This window comes from Pan paniscus, chromosome 9, assembly GCF_029289425.2.
Source record: "Pan paniscus chromosome 9, NHGRI_mPanPan1-v2.0_pri, whole genome shotgun sequence".
In the NCBI taxonomy this organism is placed as follows: Eukaryota; Metazoa; Chordata; class Mammalia; order Primates; family Hominidae; genus Pan; species Pan paniscus.
The window spans coordinates 3,488,801-3,514,893 of record NC_073258.2 but is presented as its reverse complement, the minus strand read 5'-3'; the positions used below and the strand labels follow the sequence as shown (position 1 = coordinate 3,514,893).

General features: G+C 62.9%; 1 protein-coding gene across 1 annotated transcript in view; it reads right to left on the bottom strand.

Annotated features, from left to right (window-relative positions):
• The window catches only part of MUC2 (mucin 2, oligomeric mucus/gel-forming), a 36,245-nt gene that overhangs the window by 8,998 nt on the left and 1,154 nt on the right, over positions 1-26,093 (bottom strand). The window contains exons 3-34 of the mRNA XM_063607947.1: positions 24,884-24,998; positions 24,410-24,500; positions 24,220-24,329; positions 23,930-24,140; positions 22,867-22,992; positions 22,252-22,369; positions 22,035-22,173; positions 21,666-21,776; positions 21,507-21,576; positions 21,091-21,228; positions 20,836-21,000; positions 20,268-20,362; positions 19,936-20,062; positions 19,331-19,586; positions 19,048-19,100; positions 18,809-18,909; positions 18,257-18,408; positions 17,781-17,919; positions 16,799-16,909; positions 16,538-16,717; positions 16,167-16,406; positions 14,827-14,983; positions 14,419-14,550; positions 13,577-13,724; positions 11,617-11,660; positions 11,012-11,215; positions 10,507-10,524; positions 8,692-9,916; positions 8,492-8,643; positions 1,523-7,993; positions 520-717; positions 22-266 (exon numbers count right to left, since the gene is read on the bottom strand). Coding sequence (XP_063464017.1) covers positions 22-266; positions 520-717; positions 1,523-7,993; positions 8,492-8,643; positions 8,692-9,916; positions 10,507-10,524; positions 11,012-11,215; positions 11,617-11,660; positions 13,577-13,724; positions 14,419-14,550; positions 14,827-14,983; positions 16,167-16,406; positions 16,538-16,717; positions 16,799-16,909; positions 17,781-17,919; positions 18,257-18,408; positions 18,809-18,909; positions 19,048-19,100; positions 19,331-19,586; positions 19,936-20,062; positions 20,268-20,362; positions 20,836-21,000; positions 21,091-21,228; positions 21,507-21,576; positions 21,666-21,776; positions 22,035-22,173; positions 22,252-22,369; positions 22,867-22,992; positions 23,930-24,140; positions 24,220-24,329; positions 24,410-24,500; positions 24,884-24,998 — 11,842 coding nt within the window. The remainder of the gene's footprint in view (positions 1-21; positions 267-519; positions 718-1,522; positions 7,994-8,491; positions 8,644-8,691; positions 9,917-10,506; positions 10,525-11,011; positions 11,216-11,616; positions 11,661-13,576; positions 13,725-14,418; positions 14,551-14,826; positions 14,984-16,166; positions 16,407-16,537; positions 16,718-16,798; positions 16,910-17,780; positions 17,920-18,256; positions 18,409-18,808; positions 18,910-19,047; positions 19,101-19,330; positions 19,587-19,935; positions 20,063-20,267; positions 20,363-20,835; positions 21,001-21,090; positions 21,229-21,506; positions 21,577-21,665; positions 21,777-22,034; positions 22,174-22,251; positions 22,370-22,866; positions 22,993-23,929; positions 24,141-24,219; positions 24,330-24,409; positions 24,501-24,883; positions 24,999-26,093) is intronic.

Sequence of the window (26,093 nt, the reverse complement as noted above, 5' to 3'; positions counted from 1 at the left end):
AGCCGCCTGCAGCCCACTGACCTGTCTGGGAGGATCAAAGTCTGGGCACTCGGGGGGCTTGGTGCTGGGCGTCGGCTTGGAGGGCGTGGGCGATGGCTTGGAAGGCGTGGGCGTCGACTTGGAGGGCGTGGGCGTCAACTTGGAGGGCGTGGGCGTTGGGGAGGGCGTGGATGGGCAGGACCAGTTATAGAACTCCAACGTACAGCTCAGTGAGCAGTTGACGAAATAACAGGTGTCTCCGTAGGTGCCGTTGTACACCTCCTCACCTGCGAAGGGAGACAGACCCACGATCACACCGTCCAGAGGCAGGGCTAGCCAGAGGCAGGGCTAGCCGCTGGACCCTGCGGAGGTACCCACAGAGGCCACCCAAGGGAAGCCGTGCCCTGGACACAGCCACCCTCGACGGCTGCCGCCTCCTGAGACGCTCCCACTGCGATCTCAGCCCTGGCGCCTGATCCATCGGTACATGCCAGGGCCAGCCTCGGCCACCCGAGCACAGGATGTGAACAGCCTGAGTACCTGGTGCGTAGTAGGTGTCGTTCAGGACACAGCAGATAAGCACAGAGGAAGGGTAGGGCCTCAGGCCTGTGGTCGTGATGATGCTGGGTGTGGAGAGTGGGGTCGGCGTGGGGGTCCAGGCGCTGGTGGTGGTCGTCTGCACAGTGCTGGGGGTGGGGGCCGAAGATGACCCAGTCGTGGTACCGCGAGTGGGGGTGCCTGTGAGAGCAGGAGACACCAGTGAGGGCTGAGACGTTGCACATCTCAGATGCCACAGGGTCCCAACTGCCACTCCCCAGCTGCAAGGGAGCCAGACAGCCGACTGGGTGGCAGAACTGGAGGACCAAGGTCTCGTGCCCACCCCCCAGGCTCTCAGAGTCACCAGGCAGGGTGGAGCGGCAAGGCCAGTATCACCACAGCCGAGTGTCACGAGAGCCTGCAGGTGACCTGGCGCTCCGGCAGCAACACAGCTTGCTGGCCAAGCCGACGGCCAGCAAGAGGCGTCCAGAAGGCATTGGCTGCGGCACGCCGTCCACCAGGAAAAGGCCCCGAGGAGGCGCTGCAGCCAGAAGCAGGAGGACCCGCAGGCACCTCACTGGCAGCCTCTCTCTGCCCCCCAGCCTTGATGGGCTCCCACAGCACCGCATCACATAGCAGTGGGCCCCTGAAGAAGGCCATCTTATGGGCGAGCAGGATGGCCTAGGCTCCACTGCCCAGCACTGCCCAGAGTCAGCAGCTACTAAAAAGGCTGTCCTATGGGCGAGTGGGATGGCCTATGGCTCCACTGCCCAGCACTGGCCGGTGTCAGCGGCTCCTAAGAAGGCTGTCCTATGGGCAAGTGGAATGGCCTTTGGCTTCACTGCCCAGCACTGGCCAGTGTCAGTGGCTTCTGCCCACACAGTGACCAAGCTTGGTGGGCAGGGAGGTGCCCAGAACGTGCCTGGAGCCTTCCTGGGACAGTCCTGCCCAGCAGAAGGGAAGGAAGAAGCATCGCAGGCCAGAGGAACCGAGCGGCTCTGCTTACCTGGAGGGGACGTGGTGGTGCTGGGCGGTGGAGACAGTGTGTGGCCTCCTCTTGTGGTCGTGGGTGCCGTGGGTGTGGAGGGTGGGGCCGTGCTGGTCGTCTCAATGGCAGGTGGTAGGGTACTCAGAAGGGTGGTTGACTCCATGAGAGGGGAAGAGGTGGACCGAGAGGTCTGAGGGGTTGAGGACTCAGGCGGAGGTTTGGATGTGGTCAACTCAGCAGTGGGTGCTGTGCTTGTGCGGGTGGGGGGCCCCGTGCTTCCAGTGGTGGGTGTTGGGGTTGGGGTCACCGTAGTCGTGGTGGTGATGGGTGTCGATGTTGGGGTCTGTGTGCCGGTGGGTGTTGGAGTTGGTGTCACCGTAGTGGTGGCGGTGATGACGGTAGGGGTTGGGGTCTGTGTGCCGGTGGGTGTTGGGGTTGGGGTCACCGTAATGGTGGTGGTGATGGGTGCTGTGGTTGGGGTCTGTGTGCTGGTGGGTGTTGGGGTTTGGGTCACCGTAGTGGTGGTGGTGATGGGTGTCGGGGTTGTACTCTGTGTGCCGGTGGGTGTTGGGGTTGGGGTCACCGTAGACGTGGTGGTGATGTGTGTCGGGGTTGTACTCTGTGTGCCGGTGGGGGTTGGGGTTGGGGTCACCGTAGACGTGGTGGTGATGGGTGTCAGGGTTGTACTCTGTGTGCCGGTGGGTGTTGGGGTTGGGGTCACCGTAGACGTGGTGGTGATGGGTGTCGGGGTTGTACTCTTTGTGCCGGTGGGTGTTGGGGTTGGGGTCACCGTAGACGTGGTGGTGATGGGTGTCGGGGTTGTACTCTGTGTGCCGGTGGGTGTTGGGGTTGGGGTCACCGTAGTGGTGGTGGTGATGGGTGTCGATGTTGGGGTCTGTGTGCCGGTGGGTGTTGGGGTTGGGGTCACCGTAGTGGTGGTGGTGACGGGTGTCGGGGTTGTACTCTGTGTGCCGGTGGGTGTTGGGGTTGGGGTCACCGTAGTGGTGGTGGTGATGGGTGTCGATGTTGGGGTCTGTGTGCTGGTGGGGGTTGGGGTTGGGGTCACCGTAGACGTGGTGGTGATGGGTGTCGTGGTTGGGGTCTGAGTGTCGGTGGGTGTTGGGGTTGGGGTCACCATAGTGGTGGTGGTGACGGGTGTCGGGGTTGTACTCTGTGTGCCGGTGGGGGTTGGGGTCACCGTAGTGGTGGTGGTGACGGGTGTCGGGGTTGTACTCTGTGTGCCGGTGGGTGTTGGGGTTGGGGTCACTGTAGTGGTGGTGGTGATGGGTGTCGATGTTGGGGTCTGTGTGCCAGTGGATGTTGGGGTTGGGGTCACCGTAGTGGTGGTGGTGATGGGTGTCGATGTTGGGGTCTGTGTGCCGGTGGGTGTTGGGGTTGGGGTCACCGTAGTGGTGGTGGTGATGGGGGTCGGGGTTGTACTCTGTGTGCCGGTGGGTGTTGGGGTTGGGGTCACCGTAGTGGTGGTGGTGACGGGTGTCGGGGTTGTACTCTGTGTGCCGGTGGGTGTTGGGGTTGGGGTCACCGTACTGGTGGTGGTGATGGGTGTCGATGTTGGGGTCTGTGTGCCGGTGGGTGTTGGGGTTGGGGTCACCGTAGTGGTGGTGGTGATGGGTGTCGATGTTGGGGTCTGTGTGCCGGTGGGTGTTGGCGTTGGGGTCACCGTAGTGGTGGTGGTGATGGGTGTCGGGGTTGTACTGTGTGTGCCGGTGGGTGTTGGGGTTGGGGTCACCGTAGACGTGGTGGTGATGGGTGTCGGGGTTGTACTCTGTGTGCCAGTGGGTGTTGGGGTTGGGGTCACCATAGTGGTAGTGGTGATGGGTGTTGATGTTGCGGTCTGTGTGCCGGTGGGTGTTGGGGTTTGGGTCACCGTAGTGGTGGTGGTGATGGGTGTCGATGTTGGGGTATGTGTGCCGGTGGGTGTTGGGGTTGGGGTCACCGTAGTGGTGGTGGTGATGGGTGTCAGGGTTGTACTCTGTGTGCCGGTGGGTGTTGGGGTTGGGGTCACCATAGTGGTGGTGGTGATGGTGGTTGGGGTTAGGGTCTGTGTGCCAGTGGTTGTTGGGGTTGGAGTCACCGTAGTTGTGGTGATGGGTGTCGTAGTTGGGGTCTGTGTGCTGGTGGGTGTTGGAGTTGGTGTCACCGTAGTGGTGGTGATGGGTGTCGTGGTTGGGGTCTGTGTGCCGGTGGGTGTTGGGGTTGGGGTCACCGTAGTGGTGGTGGTGATGGGTGTGGGGGTTGTACTCTGTGTGCCGGTGGGTGTTGGGGTTGGGGTCACCGTAGTGGTGGTGGTGATGGGTGTCGGGGTTGTACTCTGTGTGCCGGTGGGTGTTGGGGTTGGGGTCACCGTAGTGGTGGTGGTGATGGTGGTTGGGGTTAGGGTCTGTGTGCCGGTGGGCGTTGGGGTTGGGATCACCGTAGTGGTGGTGATGGGTGTCGTGGTTGGGGTCTGTGTGCCGGTGGGTGTTGGAGTTGGTGTCACCGTAGTGGTGGTGATGGGTGTCGTGGTTGGGGTCTGTGTGCCGGTGGGTGTTGGGGTTGGGGTCACCGTAGTGGTGGTGGTGATGGGTGTCGGGGTTGTACTCTGTGTGCTGGTGGGTGTTGGGGTTGGGGTCACCGTAGTGGTGGTGGTGATGGGTGTCGATGTTGGGGTCTGTGTGCCGGTGGGTGTTGGCGTTGGGGTCACCGTACTGGTGGTGGTGATGGGTGTCGATGTTGGGGTCTGTGTGCTGGTGGGTGTTGGGGTTGGGGTCACCGTAGTGGTGGTGGTGATGGGTGTCGATGTTGGGGTCTGTGTGCCGGTGGGTGTTGGGGTTGGGGTCACCGTAATGGTGGTGCTGATGGGTGTCGTGGTTGGGGTCTGTGTGCCGGTGGGTGTTGGGGTTGGGGTCACTGTAGTGATGGTGCTGATGGGTGTCGATGTTGGGGTCTGTGTGCCCGTGGGTGTTGGGGTTGGGGTCACCGTAGTGGTGGTGGTGATGGCTGTCGGGGTTGGGGTCTGTGTGCCGGTGGGTGTTGGGGTTGGGGTCACCGTAGTGGTGGTGGTGATGGGTGTCGATGTTGGGGTCTGTGTGCCCGTGGGTGTTGGGGTTGGGGTCACCGTACTGGTGGTGGTGATGAGTGTCGGGGTTGTACTCTGTGTGCCGGTGGGTGTTGGGGTTGGGGTCACCGTAGTGGTGGTGGTGATGGGTGTCGATGTTGGGGTCTGTGTGCCGGTGGGTGTTGGGGTTGGGGTCACCGTAGTGGTGGTGGTGATGGGTGTCGATGTTGGGGTCTGTGTGCCGGTGGGTGTTGGGGTTGGGGTCACCGTAGTGGTGGTGGTGATGGGTGTCATGGTTGGGGTCTGTGTGCCGGTGGGTGTTGGGGTTGGGGTCACCGTAGTGGTGGTGATGGGTGTCGATGTTGGGGTCTGTGTGCCGGTGGGTGTTGGGGTTGGGGTCACCGTAATGGTGGTGCTGATGGGTGTCGGGGTTGGGGTCTGTGTGCCGGTGGGTGTTGGGGTTGGGGTCACCGTAGTGGTGGTGGTGATGGGTGTCGATGTTGGGGTCTGTGTGCCCGTGGGTGTTGGGGTTGGGGTCACCGTACTGGTGGTGGTGATGAGTGTCGGGGTGGTACTCTGTGTGCCGGTGGGTGTTGGGGTTGGGGTCACCGTAGTGGTGGTGGTGATGGGTGTCGATGTTGGGGTCTGTGTGCCGGTGGGTGTTGGGGTTGGGGTCACCGTAGTGGTGGTGGTGATGGGTGTCGATGTTGGGGTCTGTGTGCCAGTGGGTGTTGGCGTTGGGGCCACCGTAGTGGTGGTGGTGATGGGTGTCGATGTTGGGGTCTGTGTGCCGGTGGGTGTTGGGGTTGGGGTCACCGTAGTGGTGGTGGTGATGGGTGTCGATGTTGCGGTCTGTGTGCCGGTGGGTGTTGGGGTTGGGGTCACCGTAGTGGTGGTGGTGATGGGTGTCGATGTTGGGGTCTGTGTGCCGGTGGGTGTTGGGGTTGGGGTCACCGTAGTGGTGGTGGTGATGGGTGTCGTGGTTGGGGTCTGTGTGCCGGTGGGTGTTGGGGTTGGGGTCACCGTAGTGGTGGTGCTGATGGGTGTCGATGTTGGGGTCTGTGTGCCCGTGGGTGTTGGGGTTGGGGTCACCGTACTCGTGGTGGTGATGGGTGTCGGGGTTGTACTCTGTGTGCCGGTGGGTGTTGGGGTTGGGGTCACTGTAGTGGTGATGGTGATGGGTGTCGCGGTTGTACTCTGTGTGCCGGTGGGTGTTGGGGTTGGGGTCACCGTAGTGGTGGTGGTGATGGTGGTTGGGGTTAGGGTCTGTGTGCCAGTGGTTGTTGGGGTTGGGGTCACCGTAGTGGTGGTGATGGGTGTCGTGGTTGGGGTCTGTGTGCCGGTGGGTGTTGGAGTTGGTGTCACCGTAGTGGTGGTGATGGGTGTCGTGGTTGGGGTCTGTGTGCCGGTGGGTGTTGGGGTTGGGGTCACCGTAGTGGTGGTGGTGATTGGTGTCGGGGTTGTACTCTGTGTGCCGGTGGGTGTTGGCGTTGGGGTCACCGTAGTGGTGGTGGTGATGGGTGTCGATGTTGGGGTCTGTGTGCCGGTGGGTGTTGGGGTTGGGGTCACCGTAGTGGTGGTGGTGATGGGTGTCGATGTTGCGGTCTGTGTGCCAGTGGGTGTTGGGGTTGGGGTCACCGTAGTGGTGGTGGTGATGGGTGTCGATGTTGGGGTCTGTGTGCCGGTGGGTGTTGGGGTTGGGGTCACCGTAGTGGTGGTGGTGATGGGTGTCGTGGTTGGGGTCTGTGTGCCGGTGGGTGTTGGCGTTGGGGTCACCGTAATGGTGGTGCTGATGGGTGTCGGGGTTGGCGTCTGTGTGCCGGTGGGTGTTGGGGTTGGGGTCACCGTAGTGGTGGTGCTGATGGGTGTCGATGTTGGGGTCTGTGTGCCCGTGGGTGTTGGGGTTGGGGTCACCGTACTGGTGGTGGTGATGGGTGTCGGGGTTGTACTCTGTGTGCCGGTGGGTGTTGGGGTTGGGGTCACCGTAGTGGTGATGGTGATGGGTGTCGCGGTTGTACTCTGTGTGCCGGTGGGTGTTGGGGTTGGGGTCACCGTAGTGGTGGTGGTGATGGTGGTTGGGGTTAGGGTCTGTGTGCCAGTGGTTGTTGGGGTTGGGGTCACCGTAGTGGTGGTGATGGGTGTCGTGGTTGGGGTCTGTGTGCCGGTGGGTGTTGGAGTTGGTGTCACCGTAGTGGTGGTGATGGGTGTCGTGGTTGGGGTCTGTGTGCCGGTGGGTGTTGGGGTTGGGGTCACCGTAGTGGTGGTGGTGATCGGTGTCGGGGTTGTACTCTGTGTGCCAGTGGGTGTTGGGGTTGGGGTCACCGTAGTGGTGGTGGTGATGGTGATTGGGGTTGGGGTCTGTGTGCCAGTGGGTGTTGGGGTTGGGGTCACCGTAGTCGTGGTGGTGATGGGTGTCGTGGTTGTACTCTGTGTGCCGGTGGGTGTTGGGGTTGGGGTCACCGTAGTCGTGGTGGTGATGGGTGTCGGGGTTGTACTCTGTGTGCCGGTGGGTGTTGGGGTTGGGGTCACCGTAGTGGTGGTGGTGATGGGTGTCGATGTTGGGGTCTGTGTGCTGGTGGGGGTTGGGGTTGGGGTCACCATAGTGGTGGTGGTGATGGCTGTCGGGGTTGTACTCTGTGTGCCGGTGGGTGTTGGGGTTGGGGTCACCGTAGTGGTGGTGGTGATGGGTGTCGGCGTTGTACTCTGTGTGCCGGTGGGTGTTGGGGTTGGGGTCCCCGTAGTCGTGGTGGTGATGGCTGTCGGGGTTGGGGTCTGTGTGCCGGTGGGTGTTGGGGTTGGGGTCACCGTAGTGGTGGTGGTGATGGCTGTCGGGGTTGTACTCTGTGTGCCAGTGGGTGTTGGGGTTGGGGTCACCGTAGTGGTGGTGGTGATGGGTGTCAGGGTTGGGGTCTGTGAGCCAGTGGGTGTTGGGGTTGGGGTCATCGTAATGGTGGTGGTGATGGCGGTTGGGGTTAGGGTCTCTGTGGTGGTGGTTGTCATGGTGGTGGGTTGGGTGACACACTCACAGCACTGAACGTTGATCTCGTAGTTGAGGCAGAAGGCCATAGGGATGACCCCACCTGGCTTTTGGTCTTCATTTTTGCATACCAGCCCCACAGAGACATCACACACCACCGTTTGTCCAAGCTGTCCAATGGGAACATCAGGATACATGGTGGCTCTGCAAGAGATGTTAGCTGCCCAGCCTGGTCCACAGACGTCTCCAATCAATTCCGTATCTCCACCTGGTTTGTGAAAGTTGGGTTTTCCAGAATCCAGCCAGCCAGTCCAATTGCAGACAGGCACGCATGGGATAGTAGGGGTTGTCGTTGAGAATGGTGAAAATGTAGCAGGAGTTATTGATGGAGGTAGAGGAGTAGTTGTTAGAGGGCTGGAAGTGGTGGTTGGTGGAGGGGTGGTCGTGGTGGTTGGTGGAGGGCTGGGAGTGGTAGTTGAGGAAGGGGTGGTTGTGGTGGTTATTGGAGAGCTGGGGGTGGTGGTTGGTGAAGGGGTGGTCGTGGTGGTTGTTGGAGGGCTGGGAGTGGTGGTTGGTGGAGGGGTGGTTGTGGTGGTTATTGGAGGCCTGGGAGTGGTGGTTGTTGGAGGGCTGGGAGTGGTGGTTGGTGGAGGGGTGGTTGTGGTGGTTGTTAGAGGGCTGGGAGTGGCGGTTGGTGGAAGGGTTGTAGTGCTGGTTGGTGGAGTGATGGGTGTAGTTGTTGGAGGGCTGGGAGTGGTGGTTGGTGGAGGGGTGGTTCTGGTCGTTGTTGGAGGGCTGGGAGTGGTGGTTGGTGGAGGGGTGGTTGTGGTGGTTGGTGGAGGGCTGGGAGTGGTGGTTGGTGGAGGGGTGGTTGTGGTGATTGTTGGAGGGCTGGGAGTGGTGGTTGGTGGAAGGGTAGTAGTGCTGGTTGGTGGAGTGATGGGCGTAGTCGTTGGAGGACTGGGAGTGGTGGTTGGTGGAGGGGTGGTCGTGGTGGTTGGTGGAGGGCTGGGAGTGGTAGTTGAGGAAGGGGTGGTTGTGGTGGTTATTGGAGAGCTGGGGGTGGTGGTTGGTGAAGGGGTGGTCGTGGTGGTTGTTGGAGGGCTGGGAGTGGTGGTTGGTGGAGGGGTGGTTGTGGTGGTTATTGGAGGCCTGGGAGTGGTGGTTGTTGGAGGGCTGGGAGTGGTGGTTGGTGGAGGGGTGGTTGTGGTGGTTGTTGGAGGGCTTGGAATGGTGGTTGTTGGAGGGCTGGGAGTGGTGGTTGGTGGAGGGGTGGTTGTGGTGGTTGGTGGAGGGCTGGGAGTGGTGGTTGGTGGAGGGGTGGTTGTGGTGGTTGTTAGAGGGCTGGGAGTGGCGGTTGGTGGAAGGGTTGTAGTGCTGGTTGGTGGAGTGATGGGTGTAGTTGTTGGAGGGCTGGGAGTGGTGGTTGGTGGAGGGGTGGTTCTGGTCGTTGTTGGAGGGCTGGGAGTGGTGGTTGGTGGAGGGGTGGTTGTGGTGGTTGGTGGAGGGCTGGGAGTGGTGGTTGGTGGAGGGGTGGTTGTGGTGATTGTTGGAGGGCTGGGAGTGGTGGTTGGTGGAAGGGTAGTAGTGCTGGTTGGTGGAGTGATGGGCGTAGTCGTTGGAGGACTGGGAGTGGTGGTTGGTGGAGGGGTGGTTGTGGTGGTTGTTGGAGGGCTGGGAGTGGTAGTTGGAGGGCTGGGAGTGGTGGTTGGAGGGCTGGGAGTGGTAGTTGGAGGGCTGGGAGTGGTTGTTGGAGGGCTGGGAGTGGTGGTTGGAGGGCTGGGAGTGGTTGTTGGAGGGCTGGGAGTGGTTGTTGGAGGGCTGGGAGTGGTGGTTGGAGGGCTGGGAGTGGTAGTTGGAGGGCTGGGAGTGGTGGTTGGTGGAGGGGTGGTCGTGGTGGTTATTGGAGGGCTGGGAGTGGTGGTTGGTGGAGGGGTGGTCGTGGTGGTTATTGGAGGGCTGGGGGTGGTGGTTGGTGGAGGGGTGGTTGTGGTGGTGGTTGGAGGGCTGGGGGTGGTGGTTGGTGGAAGGGTGGTCGTGCTGGTTGGTGGAGGGCTGGGAGTGGTAGTTGGAGGGCTGGGAGTGGTGATACACTTATCCATGGGCCAGCAACAATTGACACGTATCTTGTAGTCGTAACACAGTCCAAATGGTCCATTTCCAAACTGGTCTTCATTCTTGCAAATGAACCCAACAGAGACATCGCACTGCACCTTCTGGCCTAGCTGCTCCAAGCTGAGGTGGGGATCCTTGACCGACCTGCACTCGATGTCCTCAGGGGCCCCGCAGACCCCATCAAATGTTTCTCGGTCGCCGCCGTCGCTGCCCCTGCTGGGGTGGTCCTCATTGATCCAGTCAGACCAGAGGCAGCACAGCTCTAGGGAAGCAAAACCAAGCTCTTGTCTTTCACACCTGGGGAGAGGCACCTCCAGGAAGCCACCAGGATTCAGAGGACCCAGGGACCTCCATGACCATCCCCCAGCTGCAATCTCTCTTTTCCCTGTCATTGCCAAAAAACCAGAGTGCAGGGCCAGAGAGCTCAGGGCTGGACACCACTTCCATCCTCATTTTGCAACTGAAAACCTGAGCCCAAAGAGACGGGGCCACCCAGAGCCACACCTGGGTGTGATGGACCCCTTCCTCAGCTATTTTCAATACTTTTTTTTCAAAGAATCAATAACAAGAGAGCTGCCCATTCCAGTAAGGAAGTGTGACGGAAGGGGCTTTGTCTCCACTCTTAACCAGCAATATTGTCACCGACAGCCAATCAGGTCTCACTTTAGCCCCTGGCCTCGGCAAACCATGAATGAAGTGGCCAAAATACATCCATCTTTGGTCCGTAAGCAGAGGAGTCCAGCCCCGCCAGCCTCACATCTGGGCCCTGAAGGAAGCATCCTGCAGGTGATTTTATAAGACTTCGCTCCTCCCACCCTGCTTGTCATCATGAATATCATCACCGTCACTTACTCGGAGTTGTTGATAAAACTGCAATAAAGCAGGAAGAAAAGAGGATATCATTATATAGTTCAAGATCTTTTAAAATCTTGCCTTTTTTAAAAAAAAGTTTCTTTTTTCTGTGGCTACCATACCCCTGGTGGCTTGTTCAGTGGTAGCTAGGATTTCAACCAGAACAAACGCAGGGGAACATAAGAAAATTTCTCTAACCCTTAGGGATAGTTTCCTGCTGGTTTTCAGAAATCTCCCCAGGTGATCCTCCACTGTGGTCTGGGCTTGGGGATGTGGTCAGGATGCTACTATCTCAATGCACCAGGCCAGGGGAGCCAGGGCAGGCCCCCTCACACCTCAGTGCAGGGGAATGCCACTGTCACCTCACTCTGCAGCTGGTGTGCAGGGGTCACAGCCTGGCTGCACCGGGCCGGGGCCTGCCCCTGAAAGAGCCCTCTGTGCTGGATGCTGGATGCAGGGGAAGGTGAGAGCCCGAGGAAGCATGCAGGGAACCAGGGGGCCTTACCTGTGCTGGAGGTCGGGGTGGTGGTGGTGGTGGTAGTGGTGAAGGTGGTGGGGGTGGTGGGGAGGGTGATGGTGGTGAAGGTGGTCAGGGTGGACGGGGGTGTCGTAATGGAACAGATGTTGAAGTGCTTCTCCACCGTCCCGTTGGGGCCACAGATCTCCCAGTAGCAGAAGGCGCCATCCTGGGTCTGGTTAAGAATCTTTCCTGGGGGTGAGGGTGAGGCCAAGAATTACCTCATCAGGAGCAAGATAGGAGGAAGGCCAGGTGTGCCTGAGCCCCCACAAGCAGCTAAGAAATGCTTCAGTGAGACTGCACCCGTCCCAGAGCCCCTCTCTTTGAATAAAGGGAATCTCATCAGAACGCAGAAGCTGGATAACGGGAGAGGGTGATGGAAATTCCCCACAGGACACCGACACCCCAGAAGAAACAAAATGGGTCACAGCAGCCCCCCAGGGCTGATACACATCGGAGGTGGGTCTGAGCTGGGGGGGACCAAAGGGGCAGAGCCCAGGAGGAGACCAGCACCCCCCCACCCATCCAAGGCCCCACAGGCTTCCCCAGGATGGGCCCGGCCACCGCAGGGCTGGCAGCAGAGGGCAGCTTACCTTCCTCCGGCCTGCAGACGACTTGGGAGGAGTTGGTGCACACGCTGCAAAGCAAGCACATGGCTACAAGTCCCACTCCACTGACAACGCGCCCACCCTGCTCAGACCCCCAGCTTCCCCATGTGGCTAGTACCGAGCCCAAAGCCCCCGGGCACTGCCCCAAAGCCAGCTCCGGAAGAGCCCCCCACTGGGTTGTAACTGTGGGAACAGAGCAGGGGCGAGGAGAGGAAGGAAAAAGCCAGACCCAGAGGATGGGATGAGAACAGAAGACCCCCCGCCGCAGTGAGGGACTGGTACCTCTGTGGCCTGGCTCCTGTGTGCATGTGTGACTGTGTGACTGTGTGTGCTTGTGTGTCTGCCTCCATGCATGTGTGCATGTGTGACTGGGTAACCGTGAGTGTGTACCTGGGTGTCTGTATCTATGCATGTGTGCATGTGTGCACTGTGTGCATTATATGACTGTGTGACCTTGTGTACCTGTGTGTCTGCGTCCATGCATGTGTGATTGTGTGACTGTGTAATTGTGTGTGTCTGGGTATCTGTGTCTAGGCACATGTACATGTGTGACTGTGTGTGCCTGCGTGTCAGTGTCTGTGCATGTGAGCATGTGTTCATGTGTGACTGTGAGTGCATCTGTGCACGTGACTGTGTGCCTGTGTGTCTGTCCATGCATGTGTGCATGTGTGCATGTGTGCACGTGTGACTTTGTGTCCATGCATGTGTGCATGTTTGACTATGTGTGTGTGCCTGCATATCTGTGTCTAGGCATGTGTACATGTGTGCAGTGTGTGCATGTGTGACTGTGTGACTGTGTGCCTGCGTGTCTGCGTCCATGCATGTGTGCATGTGTGACTGTGTAACCATGTGTACCTCGGTGTCTGTATCTATGCATGTGTGCATGTGTGCATTATATGACTGTGTGACCTTGTGTACCTGTGTGTCTGCATCCATGCATGTGTGACGGTGTAATTGTGTGTGTCTGGGTATCTGTGTCTAGGCACATGTACATGTGTGACTGTGTGTGCCTGCGTGTCAGTGTCTGTGCATGTGAGCATGTGTTCATGTGTGACTGTGAGTGCATCTGTGCACGTGACTGTGTGTGCCTGTGTGTCTGTCCATGCATGTGTGCATGTGTGCACGTGTGACTTTGTGTCCATGCATGTGTGCATGTTTGACTATGTGTGTGCGCCTGCATATCTGTGTCTAGGCATGTGTACATGTGTGCAGTGTGTGCATGTGTGACTGTGTGACTGTGTGCCTGCGTGTCTGCGTCCATGCATGTGTGCACGTGTGACTGTGTGTGCCTGTGTGTCAGTGTACATGCATGTGAGCACATGTTCATGTGTGACTGAGTGTGAGTGCATGAGTGCATGTGTGCACGTGACTGTGCCTGTCTGTCCACACGTGTGTGTGTGTGCACATGTGACTCTGTGTCCATGCATGTGTGACTGTGTGTGCCTGGGTATCTGTGTCTAGGCATGTGTACATGTGTGCACTGTGCATGTGTGTGTGTGCCTGCGTGTCTGCGTCCATGCATGTGTGCATGTGTGACTGTGTAACTGTGTGTGCCTGGGTGTCTGTGCATGTGTGCATGTGGTGTATGACTATATGACCGTGTGCGCCTGCGTGTCTGCATCCATGCATATGTGCATGCGTGAGTGTGTAACCGTGAGTGTATGCCTGGGTATCTGCGTCTAGGCATGTGTCCAAGTATGTGCTGTGTGCATGTGTGACTGTGTGCCTGCATGTTGGCATCCATTCATGTGTGCATGTGTGCACCGTGCGTGCATGTGACCGTGTGTGTGCACGTGGTATGCTGTGTGCGTTTGTGTGCATGTGCACCCATGTGGAACGGTTGTGTGTCTGTGTACTGTGTACACTGTGTGCTCACACGTGTGTGTGTACTCATGTGCCCATATGTGCAGCTCCCCCAGGCCCCCTGCCACGTGGGCTTAGGTACCAAGACTTGCAGATCTCCTCGGTGGGAACCGACGCTCCAGGTGGGTAGTGGGTGTCCTCGACGTAGCAGCCACACTTGTCTGCAGTGACACACTTCTTCAGATCTTCCTCATAGATGGGCCTGTCCTTGGGGCACCGGGGGTAGCAGCCTGGTGGACACAGGGCATGGGGTTGGGACCACCGCAGTCCACCACACCCCACCCACCGTCCCTACCCTGGCAGGCCCTTCTCTGCAGGATGCCCCTCTGGGAAGGCCGGGGATTGGAAAGGCAGGGCCTGGATCTCCCCACCCCACTGAGCCCTGAACGCTGCCTGCTGAGGAGCCCTGCCCAGTCTCATCGGGCCCCCCGAGCAGCCCTGAGTCCCAAGACCCATGTTCCTCTCCCATGGCGGGATACTCCCTCCCAAACTTCCCACCAGTCCCTCCTTCATGTCACTGGTTCTCAGCTCAGACACCAGCACCCGGCAGGGGCCTCCCCTGACCTGTGCCTGAAATGCTCCCCAACCCTCCCTGCTCTGCACGAACCTCAGCACCTCCCACCCCTGCCACTCCCAGTTTCCACGCTAGCCTGCTTCCCTCCTGATCCTGCAGCAAGGGGAGCCTGGATGCCCTGGGCTGTGGGTACCCTGAGGGTCAGGCCTCCCTCCGGGTGTCCCCATGGGTCTCCAGACAACATCAGCCTTCAGCCCCACACTGCCAGGCCCGTCGGCCGTAGCCTCCCCTGAGGGCCGCCTGGCTCACCCTCCAGGCCAGTGGACTGTTGCCTCTCCCGAGGGCTGCCCCACTCAGCCTCCAGGCCCCTCGGCCATCACCCCCGCTGAAGCCCGCCCCACCCTGCTCACCCTCCAGGTAGGACACGGAGATGTTGGAGTGGATGCCGTTGATGGTCCTGCAGGTCTCGAAGCTCCGGTTCCCACACGGCTCATAGTGCCACTCACACTCATGCGGAGGGTTGTAGTAGTCGCAGAATATGGCTTGGGGGAGACGGGGCCAGGGTCAGACACAGGAGGGCTCAGGCCTGGGCTGGGGTGAGGGCGAATCTGGGGTGGGGGGCTGGGGCGCAGACGCATCAAGCTTGCTCTGCCAACCCGGGTCCCACAGGGCCCCAAAGAAGGACACTGGAGAAGTCGGGGAAAGGGTGGGTGATGCACACCCATCACCTGGATGGACAAGGAGTGCCGCCCCGGCCCGCAATACAGCACCTCCCAGCCCCCGTCCCGGCCCTGAGTGCAGTTCGGGCAGGCTCTTACGGCACAGGTCCGGCGTCCTCCAGAACACGCAGGCCCCCTCTTTGGTACACTCCTGGGCGTAGGAGGCCACGGCAGAGCAGAAGCACTCACAGTCCCCACCCGTGTCACAGGAGCACGAGTCGTGCACACAGGCCTCGTAGAAGGGCTTGGGGTCCACCTGGGGAGAACACCCTGGTCTGTCCTGGGCCCGTGCTGCCCTCATGGGGCCAGGACTTCCCCAGTGCCCTGGAGCTCAGGACCCTGAGGCCGGCCCTGCTCCTGGGACAGGGCACGTTACCCAGCACCAGCCAGCCAGGGCCCCGGCAGGGCCAACCTTGGGGAGAGGGTCCAGAGACACCTGTCCCGCCGTGGCGGTGCAGACCCATCACCCAGCCCCTCTGCATCCCCAGCTGTAACATGGCCATCCTAGAACCCGTCCTCCCCAGCTGCCTGTAGCTGGGGATGTGTGGGCATGGGGGACACATGTCCTTTCTCCCTCCGGGTGAATATCTGAGCCTGGGGAGGCAGAGGGAGGCCGGGGGTCCAGCCCAGGGTCTCAGAGGGGAGGCCGATTATACGGTCATGTGACCAAAGGATGCAGCGGCCAGAGCCAAAGCTGGAGGACAAGTGCCGTGTGGTGGCTGACGCGGCAGGGCGACTCCTGAAGGTGTGGGGAGCATGTGGAGAAGCCCCCCAGCCCCAGGAGCACCCAAGACCCTACCCTGCTATGACCACGCCCTGATCATTAGCATGCTCTACGGCACCCTCACCACGTCCACAGTCAGCCCATAGCCCCGCTCTGCCTAGTCGGCCCCGCCCTGCCTAGTCGGCCCCGCCCTGCCTAGTCGGCCCCGCCCACAGCCACAGCCCACCTACAGCCCAGCTCTGCCTACAGTCGGCCCCGCCCATGGCTCCGCCCACAGCCATAGCCCACCTACAGCCCTGCTCTGCCTAGTCGGCCCCGCCCATGGCCCCGCCCACAGCTATAGTCCACCTACAGCCCTGCTCTGCCTAGTCGGCCCCGCCCATGGCCCCGCCCACGGCCCCGCCCACAGCTATAGCCCACCTACAGCCCTGCTCTGCCTACAGTCGGCCCCGCCCATGGCCCCGCCCACAGCTATAGCCCACCTACAGCCCTGCTCTGCCTACGGTCGGCACCGCCCATGGCCCCGTCCACAGCTATAGCCCACCTACAGCCCTGCTCTGCCTAGTTAGCCCCGCCATGCCCCGGCCTATAGTCACAGCCCCCCTACAGCCCTGCTCTGCCTACAGTCGGCCCCGCCCATGGCCCCGGCCCACAGTCACAGCCCACCTACAGCCCTCCTCTGCCTACTTGCCCCACCATGGCCCGGCCAGCCCACCTTGCTGTGGCAGATGCTGAACACGCTGCTTTTGAGGATGCTGCACTGCTTCTCGGCCCAGGAGCGGCGGTGCGGGTTCAGGCTGCAGGGTTCGGGGTTGGTGCTCACATCTGGGCAGGTGGGGGCCTCCTTCCAGCTGTTCCCGAAGTCCAGCTCGCTGCTCATCACCATGTGGTCCCGCGTGGTGAAGTCGTTGTTGGAGCGGTGGTCAAAGTTCCCACACAGGCCACACACGGTGCCCTGCAAGAGACAAGCATCACAGGGGCTCCAAAAAGGGGCTAGAGGGAGGACAGGGGCTTGTCCCGCAAACACCAGGGCAGGGGGTGGGGGGCTGGCCAGGAGGGCGCAGGGCAGGCAGGGAGGCAGCCCACCTTGTAGGAGGGAGCCAGCTTGATGAACACCGTGGTTCTCTTGTCCCAGATGACGATGATGCCCGTGCTGGACTCCACCACCAGGTACTGGCCCACCTCCCGCGTGGTGTAGGCCACATGGTGGCCCTCATCACGCTGGATCACTGCACGGTGCTTGTCTTCCAACTTCAGCTCCGTCCTCTGCCCGGAGGAGAGGCCCAGTCACTGGCTGGTCTGAGGGTCCCGCAGGGCTCACGCGTCCCCAGGGCCAGCAGCACTCACCCCCATGAAGATCTTGATGGCCTTGGAGCAGGTGACGCCCGTGGTGCCACAGGGGACGTTCTCGGTGATGATGCTGAATGAGCCCAGTGAGGAGTTCTGGCCGCAGTAGTCCTGGGGGCCAGGAGGGCAAGGTCAGCCAGGACAGCTGGACCCCAGGTGTCCCGGGGCACACCCGCCCCAGTTGGCAGGGCCACAGCCACTGAGCAGACAAACCAGGCCCTGGCCCGGCCCATCCAAGGACCTGGCCCTGCTGTAGGCCTGTCCCCTGTCCCTGGGGATCACGGTGCCTCAAAGGGCTGTGGGATTTGGATCTGGAGATCCGCGCGGGCAGCAGCCTAGCCCTGGCCTTTACTCAGCTCCCCAAACAGGTGCCCTCAGTCCCCATGGCTGGTGCACCCACCTTGTGCACCCAGAGAAGGACCCAAATGAGGACCACAGAGGAGGACCCAGAGGAGGGAGGACCCAGAGGAGGACTCAGAGGAGAACTCAGAGGAGGGAGGAGCCAGAGGAGGGAGGACCCAGAGGAGGATCTGGAGGAGGACCCAGAGGAGGGAGGACCCAGAGGAGGACTCAGAGGAGGGAGGACCCAGAGGAGGGAGGAGCCAGAGGAGGACTCAGAGGAGAACTCAGAGGAGGACCCAGAGGAGGGAGGACCCAGAGGAGGGAGGACCCAGATGAGGACCCACAGGAGGACCCAGAGGAGAACCACAGAAGAGGACCCACAGGAGGACCCAGAGGAGAACCACAGAGGAGGACCCAGAGGAGAACCACAGAACTGGGCAGTACAGAGGGGTTTTACCACCCCTACCCAGCCCTGGCTAGAAGAACGAATCCTCCTGCGGGTGCAGGTGCGGGTCTGGGGCTGAGGAAAGGCCGGCCTTCCCAAGTCTCAGGGTTTCTCGGGGAGCTAAGCACTGCACTTGGGGCAGGCAGAGGGTCCCTGACCATAAGCAGCCCGACCAGGCAGTGCCCGTGACCACACCTGAACAGCCACGTAGGAGCAGTGTCCGTCAAAGTCGTAGTACTTCCCGTCAAAGGTGATGTAGTGGCCACTCCCGTAAATGGAGCAGGTGCCATGGCACACAGCCTGGGTGCACACCCAGCGTCCTCTCTTGCAGGTGCTGAGGAGGACAGGAGAGGAGCCTGAAGGGACCCAGGACCCGCTCATGGGTGGCTGGAGGAGACCCTGGGCACCGTGCAGACAGCTCCCTGTGCCTCCCACACAGGACACCTGCAGGCCCCAAAAGTGGCTCCAAATGTCCCTTCCCCCATGGCTTCAAGACCAGCGGTTGCTATGAGAGACCACCCTGCCCGTGGGACAGGGGCCACCACAGGATCTCGCAAGACCCAGGCAGAACCCCCAGGAGAGGCACCTGCCCCTTGGCCCGCTCTCCAGTGGCCACCCCTGCGGAGCACGTGGGGCCTGGGAGGCAGCCAGGACAGGCCGGGCCAGCTTACCAGGTATTGCAGTCCACCTTGATCTTGGCCCCGGAAGAATACAGGTCGTTGTTATGGACGCAAGGACATTCCTTCTCCACCACGCAGCCGCCCCGGCCGTCATCCATCAGCCCGTCGGGGCACACACAGCCACTGACACACTCTGTGTGGTACTGGGGACAGCCAGAGAGTGGGGTTCACGGGTGGACAGGTGAGGCTGCAGCCCTCCCTGGGGTCAGGATTGGATGTGCAACCAGGAAAGGCCTGACCGTGCAGTCTCTGTCATGTCCCAGACCTCCCACCACTCCCCCTGGCCTGGGCTCAGGCTTCCCTCCCCTTGGGCCTGCCACAGGGCGGTGAGACTGGTGAGGGCTGCCGGCCGAGGGCCCTACACCGGCCCCTGTGCCCCGGTGGCTCACAGGCTGCCACTTCCCTCCCAGGGCCAGGGACAGCATCAACAGGGCCTGTGTCCTCAGGACTCGGCACCCAGACCCTAGCGGGGGCACAGCACAAGAGCCAGGCTCAGCCAGCCAGGAATCCCTGCCTGCCCACAGCAGCGCCCCCAACACGCACATAGCCGGCGGCCAGCGTCTGGCAGCTGAGGGCTCGGGGCTTCGAGGTGGCCAGTGCGGTCAGGTTGCTGCAGTCCATGTGGATCTTTGGGGCCGTGCAGCCTGTGGGACGGAGGGGCCACCTCAGCTCCAGCTGAAGCTGGGGGTCTCAGGCAGGCCCGGGAGGGGTGGCCGGGGAGGGTGGCCAGGGCAGGCAGGGAGGGGTGGCTGGGGAGGGGTGGCCGGGGCAGTGCCACTTACTCTGGCCGATCAGCCGGATCTGCCTACAGTGCAGCCGCCCATCCCGGCACACACTGTGGAAAAGGCCAGGGATGAGCGGGGCCCATGCAGGACGGCCACAGACAGCCCGCAGCTTCCCCGCAGATGTGAGCCTGATGCCTCTCAGAGCACCCCACCCCCGGCACCCCTCAGCCTCGGGTGTCTCAGCTTCCCCAGGTAGAGACCCCCAGGTCTCCGCTTGGAGCAGGCTCAGAAGGAGCTCCCCCGCCCCCACGCCACACCTGACCCCCGATCAGGTACCCACCATCGTTCTTCCTGCCTGACGACCACGTCCCCCGCCTCCAGGTAGAGACCGCGGTGGTAGCAGGAGCACTTGGCCAGGGGCACGCAGCGGCCCTTCTCGTCCAGGAAGGTGTGGTCAGGGCAGCCGCAGCCGTCCACAGGCGCAAAGCCCTCGAGACAGTGGCTGTCGGCCTCGGAGAGGGAGCGGCACGTCTGCTGGCAGGTGGTCAGGTTGTACAGGAAGACCTGCGAGTTGGGGCAGGAGCCCACATCCTTGTCTGCAGAGGACCACGGGGTGGTGTGAGGGACGGGAAGAGCCAGACGCCCAGCTCCCATCCCCAGGGTGGCCAAGGGGCCAGGGAGTGCACACTCTGGGACCCACTCCCACACTCGGCCGCCACAGCTCCAGGCCCACCCCAGGTTCTGCCCCTGCTATGTGGCCGCCCCTTGCTATAGGAGGAGCTGGTTTCCTGCTACCACCGGCCGACGAAGCTGGAGCCTGGTCCGTGGCTGCAGGGGGCCGACCCCTCTCCCTGGACCACCCGTGCTCAGGGCCCCCAGCCCCATCCCAGGAGCTCAAAGCCCAGACCCCATCCCCAGGATGCAGCCCAGGGGGACGGCACTCACTGCAGACATGCTCCCGCCAGCCCCACAGCATGACGCCCTTGGCGGTGCAGGCGCGTGCGTAGGAGGACAGGGCGGCGCACAGGCAGTCCTCATTGTTCTGACAGTTACACGTGTCGTATTTGCACCTCTGGGCGACAGAGCAAGGTGGACGGGCAGTGAGGCAGGGAGGCAGAGTGTGGCCCGGCGCTCATAGATGCAAGCTCACACGCACACACAGCAACCAGTGGGCCCAACTGGGTGCCCTGAGTCCACCTCACGGGTGGCATGGGGTCTGGGGGTGCCCTGAGTCCACCTCGATGGCATGGGGGCCTGGGGGTGTGGGTCCCACCCACCTTGTAATACTCAGCAGGGTCCACGGCCGAGTGGCACCTGCCAAAGGGGGTCTCTGTCTTCTTCAGGAGGGAGCACCAGTGCTCGGCATAGTTGGCTGGGGAGTGGGGGATCGGAACTTCAGCGGGGCCCAGGACCCCCATGAGATCCCCTGGGCCCTGCTGCCTGGCTGCCTAGGCCCCAGATATGGTTCCCTCTGTGCACCAATGCCCAGGCCCCTTCCTCCCCGTGAGTCAAATTTCCAGGCAGCTCCTGGCTGGATAGAAACCCCTGCAGGGCACCCACCACCTCCCGTCTCTCACCCTCAAGGGCCCAGCATCCTGGACGTGATGGGGCAGGTAGGGACCAGCCCAGGCCCTCTTCCGGGTCACCTGGCAGGCTGCCACCATGGCCGCCATAAACTAGCCACAGCAGGAAGCAGCAGGGGCCGGGCTGCCCCTGGAGGAGAGCCACCTCACTTCTGCCCCTCACCACCCATGCGTCCTGCTGGGAGCCCCATCTGCCCTTCCAGGCCATGGGCCGGGTACCCTAGGCACGCTAGGTGGGGGCGCCCATGTTGCCGAGCCTCACCGCTCTCGATGTTCAGGGAGCAGGGATCGTCCAACCAGTCCAGCTTGTCATGGCAGCTTGACTGTGCCTTCCAGGTGTTGGCAAAGCCGGCCCCTGTGGCCTCCACCAGCCCACTGGCCGTCTTGAAGTCGTCACCTTCCAGGCCGTTGAAGTTCCCGCAGAGGCCTGAGGGGCCAGGACAGGGTTGGGAAGAGTCTGGGGCTAGCAGGCCCCCCTGTGGGCCTTTGTTGGGGCAATCCCGGTGGGGCCACTTACCCTGCACCTGCCCCTGGGAGGCCTGGTCCAGTGTCACAAAGAGTTGCATGACTGGGGCCAGCTGCACCTGCAGCCGGATGCCAATGGCCATGCTCACCATGATGTGGTAGGAAGACGGGCGGAAGACAGAGAAGCTCGCTGTGGGCAGGGGCACGATGAGGGACACAGTAAGGGGCACGGCGAGGGGCGGGGCTCCCGGGACCTGCCCGGCCCAGGTGAGCAGTAGGAGGGTGTCACCCTCCCACCACCCCCTCCAGCAGAGGACCCAGGACGGAGCCTGCTGGGTGCTGCAGGGACCCTCCCCCCGTGGAACCTTCCCACCCAGCCTCCTGGGTCCGAGGTGGCTGGACTGTCCGAATCACTGCAGGCCCAGTGGAGCTCGAAGGGCCCGGGCCCCTCCCTGGGGCACAACTCACCGGTCACGTGGGGCAGGTTCACCTGCAGCTCGTTGAGCAGCACACTGCCATCGGACTTGAAGACCACCACCTGCAGGAAAGGCCGAGGTTGCTCAGGGCTGAGAAGGGCCCCCCTCGGGGGACCTGGGGCTCCAGAAGGAGCGGGGCAGGACCACTCACATTCTTCTTCTTGTCAGTCAGCAGCACCACCGTCTTCAGGCAGGTCTGCTTGTCTGTGGAGCCGCAGGGGGCCAGCTCGCCCAGGAGAGCGTAAGAATCGTTGTGGTCACCCTGTGATGGGGCAAGAGGCAGTGCAGCCGCTGAGGGCCGGGACGGGCAGCACCCTGCACCCTAGGACCTGGCAGTGGCTTAGAAAGGAAGGCCTGCTTCTTATTCTCCAGCCAGAGAGCAGAAGCATGGTCACCTGCCCCAGGACAGCCCACAGGCACCCTCTGCTTCAGGGACAGCCAGCCCACCCACCCCCGGACAGCCAAGGGCCTGGATGCCAGCCCCAGCTCTGCCCCATGCCCCAGACCCTGGGCAGCCTACCTTGGCCAGGACATAGTAGCAGTCCCCGTGGAAGGTGTACGTCTTCCCATCGAAGGTGGTGATGTGGGAGCCGCCTTCCAGGGCACAGGTGCCAGGGCAGGGCAGGTCTTTGCACACCCAGCGGCCAGCGTTACAGACACTGTTGGGCAGCGGGGCACAGGGTCAGGGCTCAGCCACCCCAGCCTCTGCTGTGCCCAGCCCTGGCCCCGGGACTCACCACTGCTCGCAGTCATTGGTGATCTCCTGGCCCGGTGTGTATAGGTGTCCGTGCAGCCTGCAGTGGCACTGGCTCACAGGAACGCAGCCACTGTCCCCGATGTCGTCATATACGGTGCCTGGGACAGCCAGGGAGGCGATGTCACCCCGGCTGACTCAGAAAGAGCCAGAATCCCCACCGAGGGGCTGACAGCCAGGCCTCCCACCCGCAGGCACCACTGGTCCCCTGCGCTGACGTCTGCAGTCCCCACCTGGTCCCTGGGTTGGGGTCTGGCCATGGGGGTCCAGCCTCCAGGCCACCTTCCTGCCCCTGACAATCGAGCTGCTCCCAAAGGCCTCAGGCACCAGGCCAGGGGCCGGGCAGGAGGAGGTCTGTCCCCAGGGTGATAACCAGGAAGGCAGCCCCCTTCTCGGCCTCCCTGAAGCCACCCTTTGGGAAGGGCCTCACACCGAGGCCCCTTCTCCCCCGGTATCGGGTGGAGGGAGAGGCACTTCTGTGCCGCCGCTGCCCTCACCACCCAGCGGAGCCGTCCCCTCAGCGCAGGCGAGAACCCCAGGCCAGGGCTGCCTCTCATCTGGTGGGCAGTGCCAGGGCGGGGCCATCCTCCACACGCACCTTCTGGGCAGAAACAGCCGTCCATGCGGTGCTCCTCGCACAGGCTGCTCACCTCCAGGTGTGAGCAGGTGTCCATGCAGGGCGAGCCGCTCTCCAGGTACACCAGGTTCCTGGGGCAGGTCTTGGCTGGAACCGTAGAGGCCACGCAGTGAGGGTGAGGCTGGGGCACAGCAGCCGCTCCACCCCGAAGTGCACCAAGAAGGGCTCTCAGCCCACGGTGAGTGTCGCCCCAGCTCCCAGTGCCCTCGGTGAGTGTCCCTCCAGCTCCCGGTGCCCGTGGTGAGTGTCCCCCCAGCTCCCGGTGCCCGGCACGGTGAGTGTCCCCCAGCTCAAGGTGCCCGGCACGTTGAGTGTCCCCCAGCTCCCGGTGCCCGGCACGGTGAGTGTCCCCCCAGCTCCCGGTGCCCGTGGTGAGTGTCCCCCCAGCTCCTGGTGCCCGGCACGGTGAGTGTCCCCCCAGCTCCCGGTGCCCGGCACGGTGAGTGTCCCCCAGCTCAAGGTGCCCGGCACGGTGAGTGTCCCCCCAGCTCCCGGTGCCCGGCACGGTGAGTGTCCCCCCAGCTCCCGGTGCCCGGCACGGTGAGTGTCCCCCAGCTCAAGGTGCCCGGCATGGTGAGTCTCCCCCCAGCTCCCGGTGCCCGGCACGGTGAGTGTCCCCCCAGCTCCCGGTGCCCGTGGTGAGTGTCCCCCCAGCTCCCGGTGCCCGGCACGGTGAGTGTCCCCCCAGCTCCCGGTGCCCGGCGCGGTGAGTGTCCCCCCAGCTCCCAGTGCCCGGCGCGGTGAGTGTCCCCCCAGCTCCCGGTGCCCGTGGTGAGTGTCCCCCCAGCTCCCAGTGCCCGGCGCGGTGAGTGTCCCCCCAGCTCAAGGTGCCCAGCACGGTGAGTGTCCCCCCAGCTCCCGGTGCCCGGCACGGTTAGTGTTCCCCCAGCTCAAGGTGCCCGGTGCAGTGAGTGTCCCCCCAGCTCAAGGTGCCCGGCGCAGACACAGCTCCCACCCGGGCTTGGGGAAAGCACCAGTGCGGGGTCTCCCCGGGGTCCCCTGCCCACAGGGCACCGGGGCTTACGGCAGAGCGTGGCGGTCCTCCAGTTCCCGGGCCGGCCGCCGGCGTGGGAGCACTGGCGGGAGAACTCGGCCACGGTGCTGCAGACGCAGGTGTCACCGCCCGGGCACCGGCAGCGGTCCTGCTGGCAGGCACGCAGATACGGCTCCAGCAGCACCAGGTCCTGGCAGTCCGCGAAGGCCTTGGCGGTCAGCAGCCTCTCACACTCGGCGCGCTGGGGACAGACGCAGGGTGAGCATGCTGCTCAGAGGCCAGCTCCGCCAGGACCCCCACCCCGGACCGAGGGGACTCACGTGCTCGGAGCAGGATGCGAGGGCCACCTCCTCCTCGGGATCCTCACACACCACATCGGGCTGGTTGATCTTCTGCATGTTCCCAAACTCCAGGGGACTGAAGAGCACGCCTGGGGATGCACGGCCCTTCAGCTGGGGCTCCTGGGGACCCGTAGCCCACCCTGCCCCCACCAAGCCCTCCGGGCCTCACCGTCAGAGAGGAATTCTGAATAGCTCTGCAGGCCGTTGTAGTCCCCGCAGAGGCCACAGGTGTGGTTCCGGAACTTAGTGTCCAGCTCCAGCTGTTGCGGGAGGGAGCAGGTGAGCTGGCCTCCCGCCCGGCCCACAGCCGCCAGGAACCCCCAAGACTGGTGGCTTGTTTGAGCCAGAGGAAGGTGGGGCAGGAAGGCTGGGGTCAGCAGCCAGGGAGTGGCCTGGCAGGGCAGGTCCCTGAGAAGCCGAGTGCGTTTGGGGGAAGGCTGAGGCCTGGGGGGGTCAGGGCCAGGTCGACTTCTGCTGCTGCCCCCCAAGTCCAGCACCGACACCCCGCGCTGCCGAGGCCCTGCCCCACCCATGCCCTCTCGGTGAGGGGTCAGAGCACTGCCCTCCCTGCCCTCCCTTGGGGTCCGCCCAGAGGCCTGACGGAGCCCCCACCAGCCCCACGAGCCCGAGGACCCCTGAGCACCATGAGTGCATCCTCCCGGTTCCACATGAGGGTGAGGCCGGCGCGGGAGTAGACTTTGGTGTAGGCATCGCTCTTCTCAATGAGCAGCCCGGGGCTGTAGTGCGGGGTGCTGACCCTGGCGGAGGCACATCGGGGTCACTCTTGGGTCCACCACCCAGGCCCCCCCACCCCAGCTTGTCCTCCCGGGACCCTGCCGCCCAGAGGGGACTGAAGCTGGGCGCCTGGGGTGGTGGAGATGGCTCTGCCAGGCCCAGCTCCTGCCCTGGGGTCACCAACTTGGCCGGCCTCTGGGGTGGAGGGACATAGGCAGTGGCCAAAGAGCACCTGTCCATCTCCGCTGGCCAGGCTTCCCCGGCAGAGCCACCTCCTGCCTGCATGCCCCTCCTCTCCACTCCCTCCTCGGGGCACGGTCCTGGGCAGGGTCCCCCCTCAGAGGCCCTGAGGGCACCAGGTTGGGAGAGGAGGGAGGACCAGGCTGCCCAGCCCCCTTCCAGGCCCCCTGCTTGGTGGAACATCCCCCCATGGGGTCCCAAACGCCCCAGAGCCCCCCAGGCTGCCCCTGAGACCGTCAGGGGCCCTACCCCACCTCCTGCCAGTGCCCCTTGCTGGTCCAGGTAGAGGCACTCACCCCAGCCTCTGTGCCTCGGTCCTCAAGGGCCTCTACCCGCCTGCCCATGCCTGAAAGCCTCTACCCACCCACCCGCCTGCGCCCATGCCTGAGGGCCCCTACCCACCCACCCGCCTGCGCCCACGCCTGAGGGCCTCTACCCACCCGCCTGCCCATGCCCATGCCTGAGGGCCTCCACCCGCCTGCCCATGCCCATGCTGGGGCCCCTTGCAGGAAACTAAATCCCCAGGCAGAAGAGGGGCAGGTCCTGCAGGTGGGGAACCTGCTGGATGGGAACGCACCTACAGGGCCTCATTGTTCTGGAGACAATAGGGGAGCAATAGCTGGGGGTGGGGAAGGGGGTCCCACAGCCCCCTGCACCGGCTTCTGTAACTCTAGCCTGGGGAGGGCACACACGGCCACTCCATGCACAGGACCAGAGACATGCAGCCTCCAGGGGTGCCAAGTCTGTCCCGAGCCTGGTGGGCTCCGAGGGGAGGGGCTGTCAGGGACACACAGGCAAAGGGATAACGGAAACCCCTTGCCTATGGGGGGAATGGTAGGGGCTCATCAGTGTTTGTTGAATGAATTAGTGACCTGAAC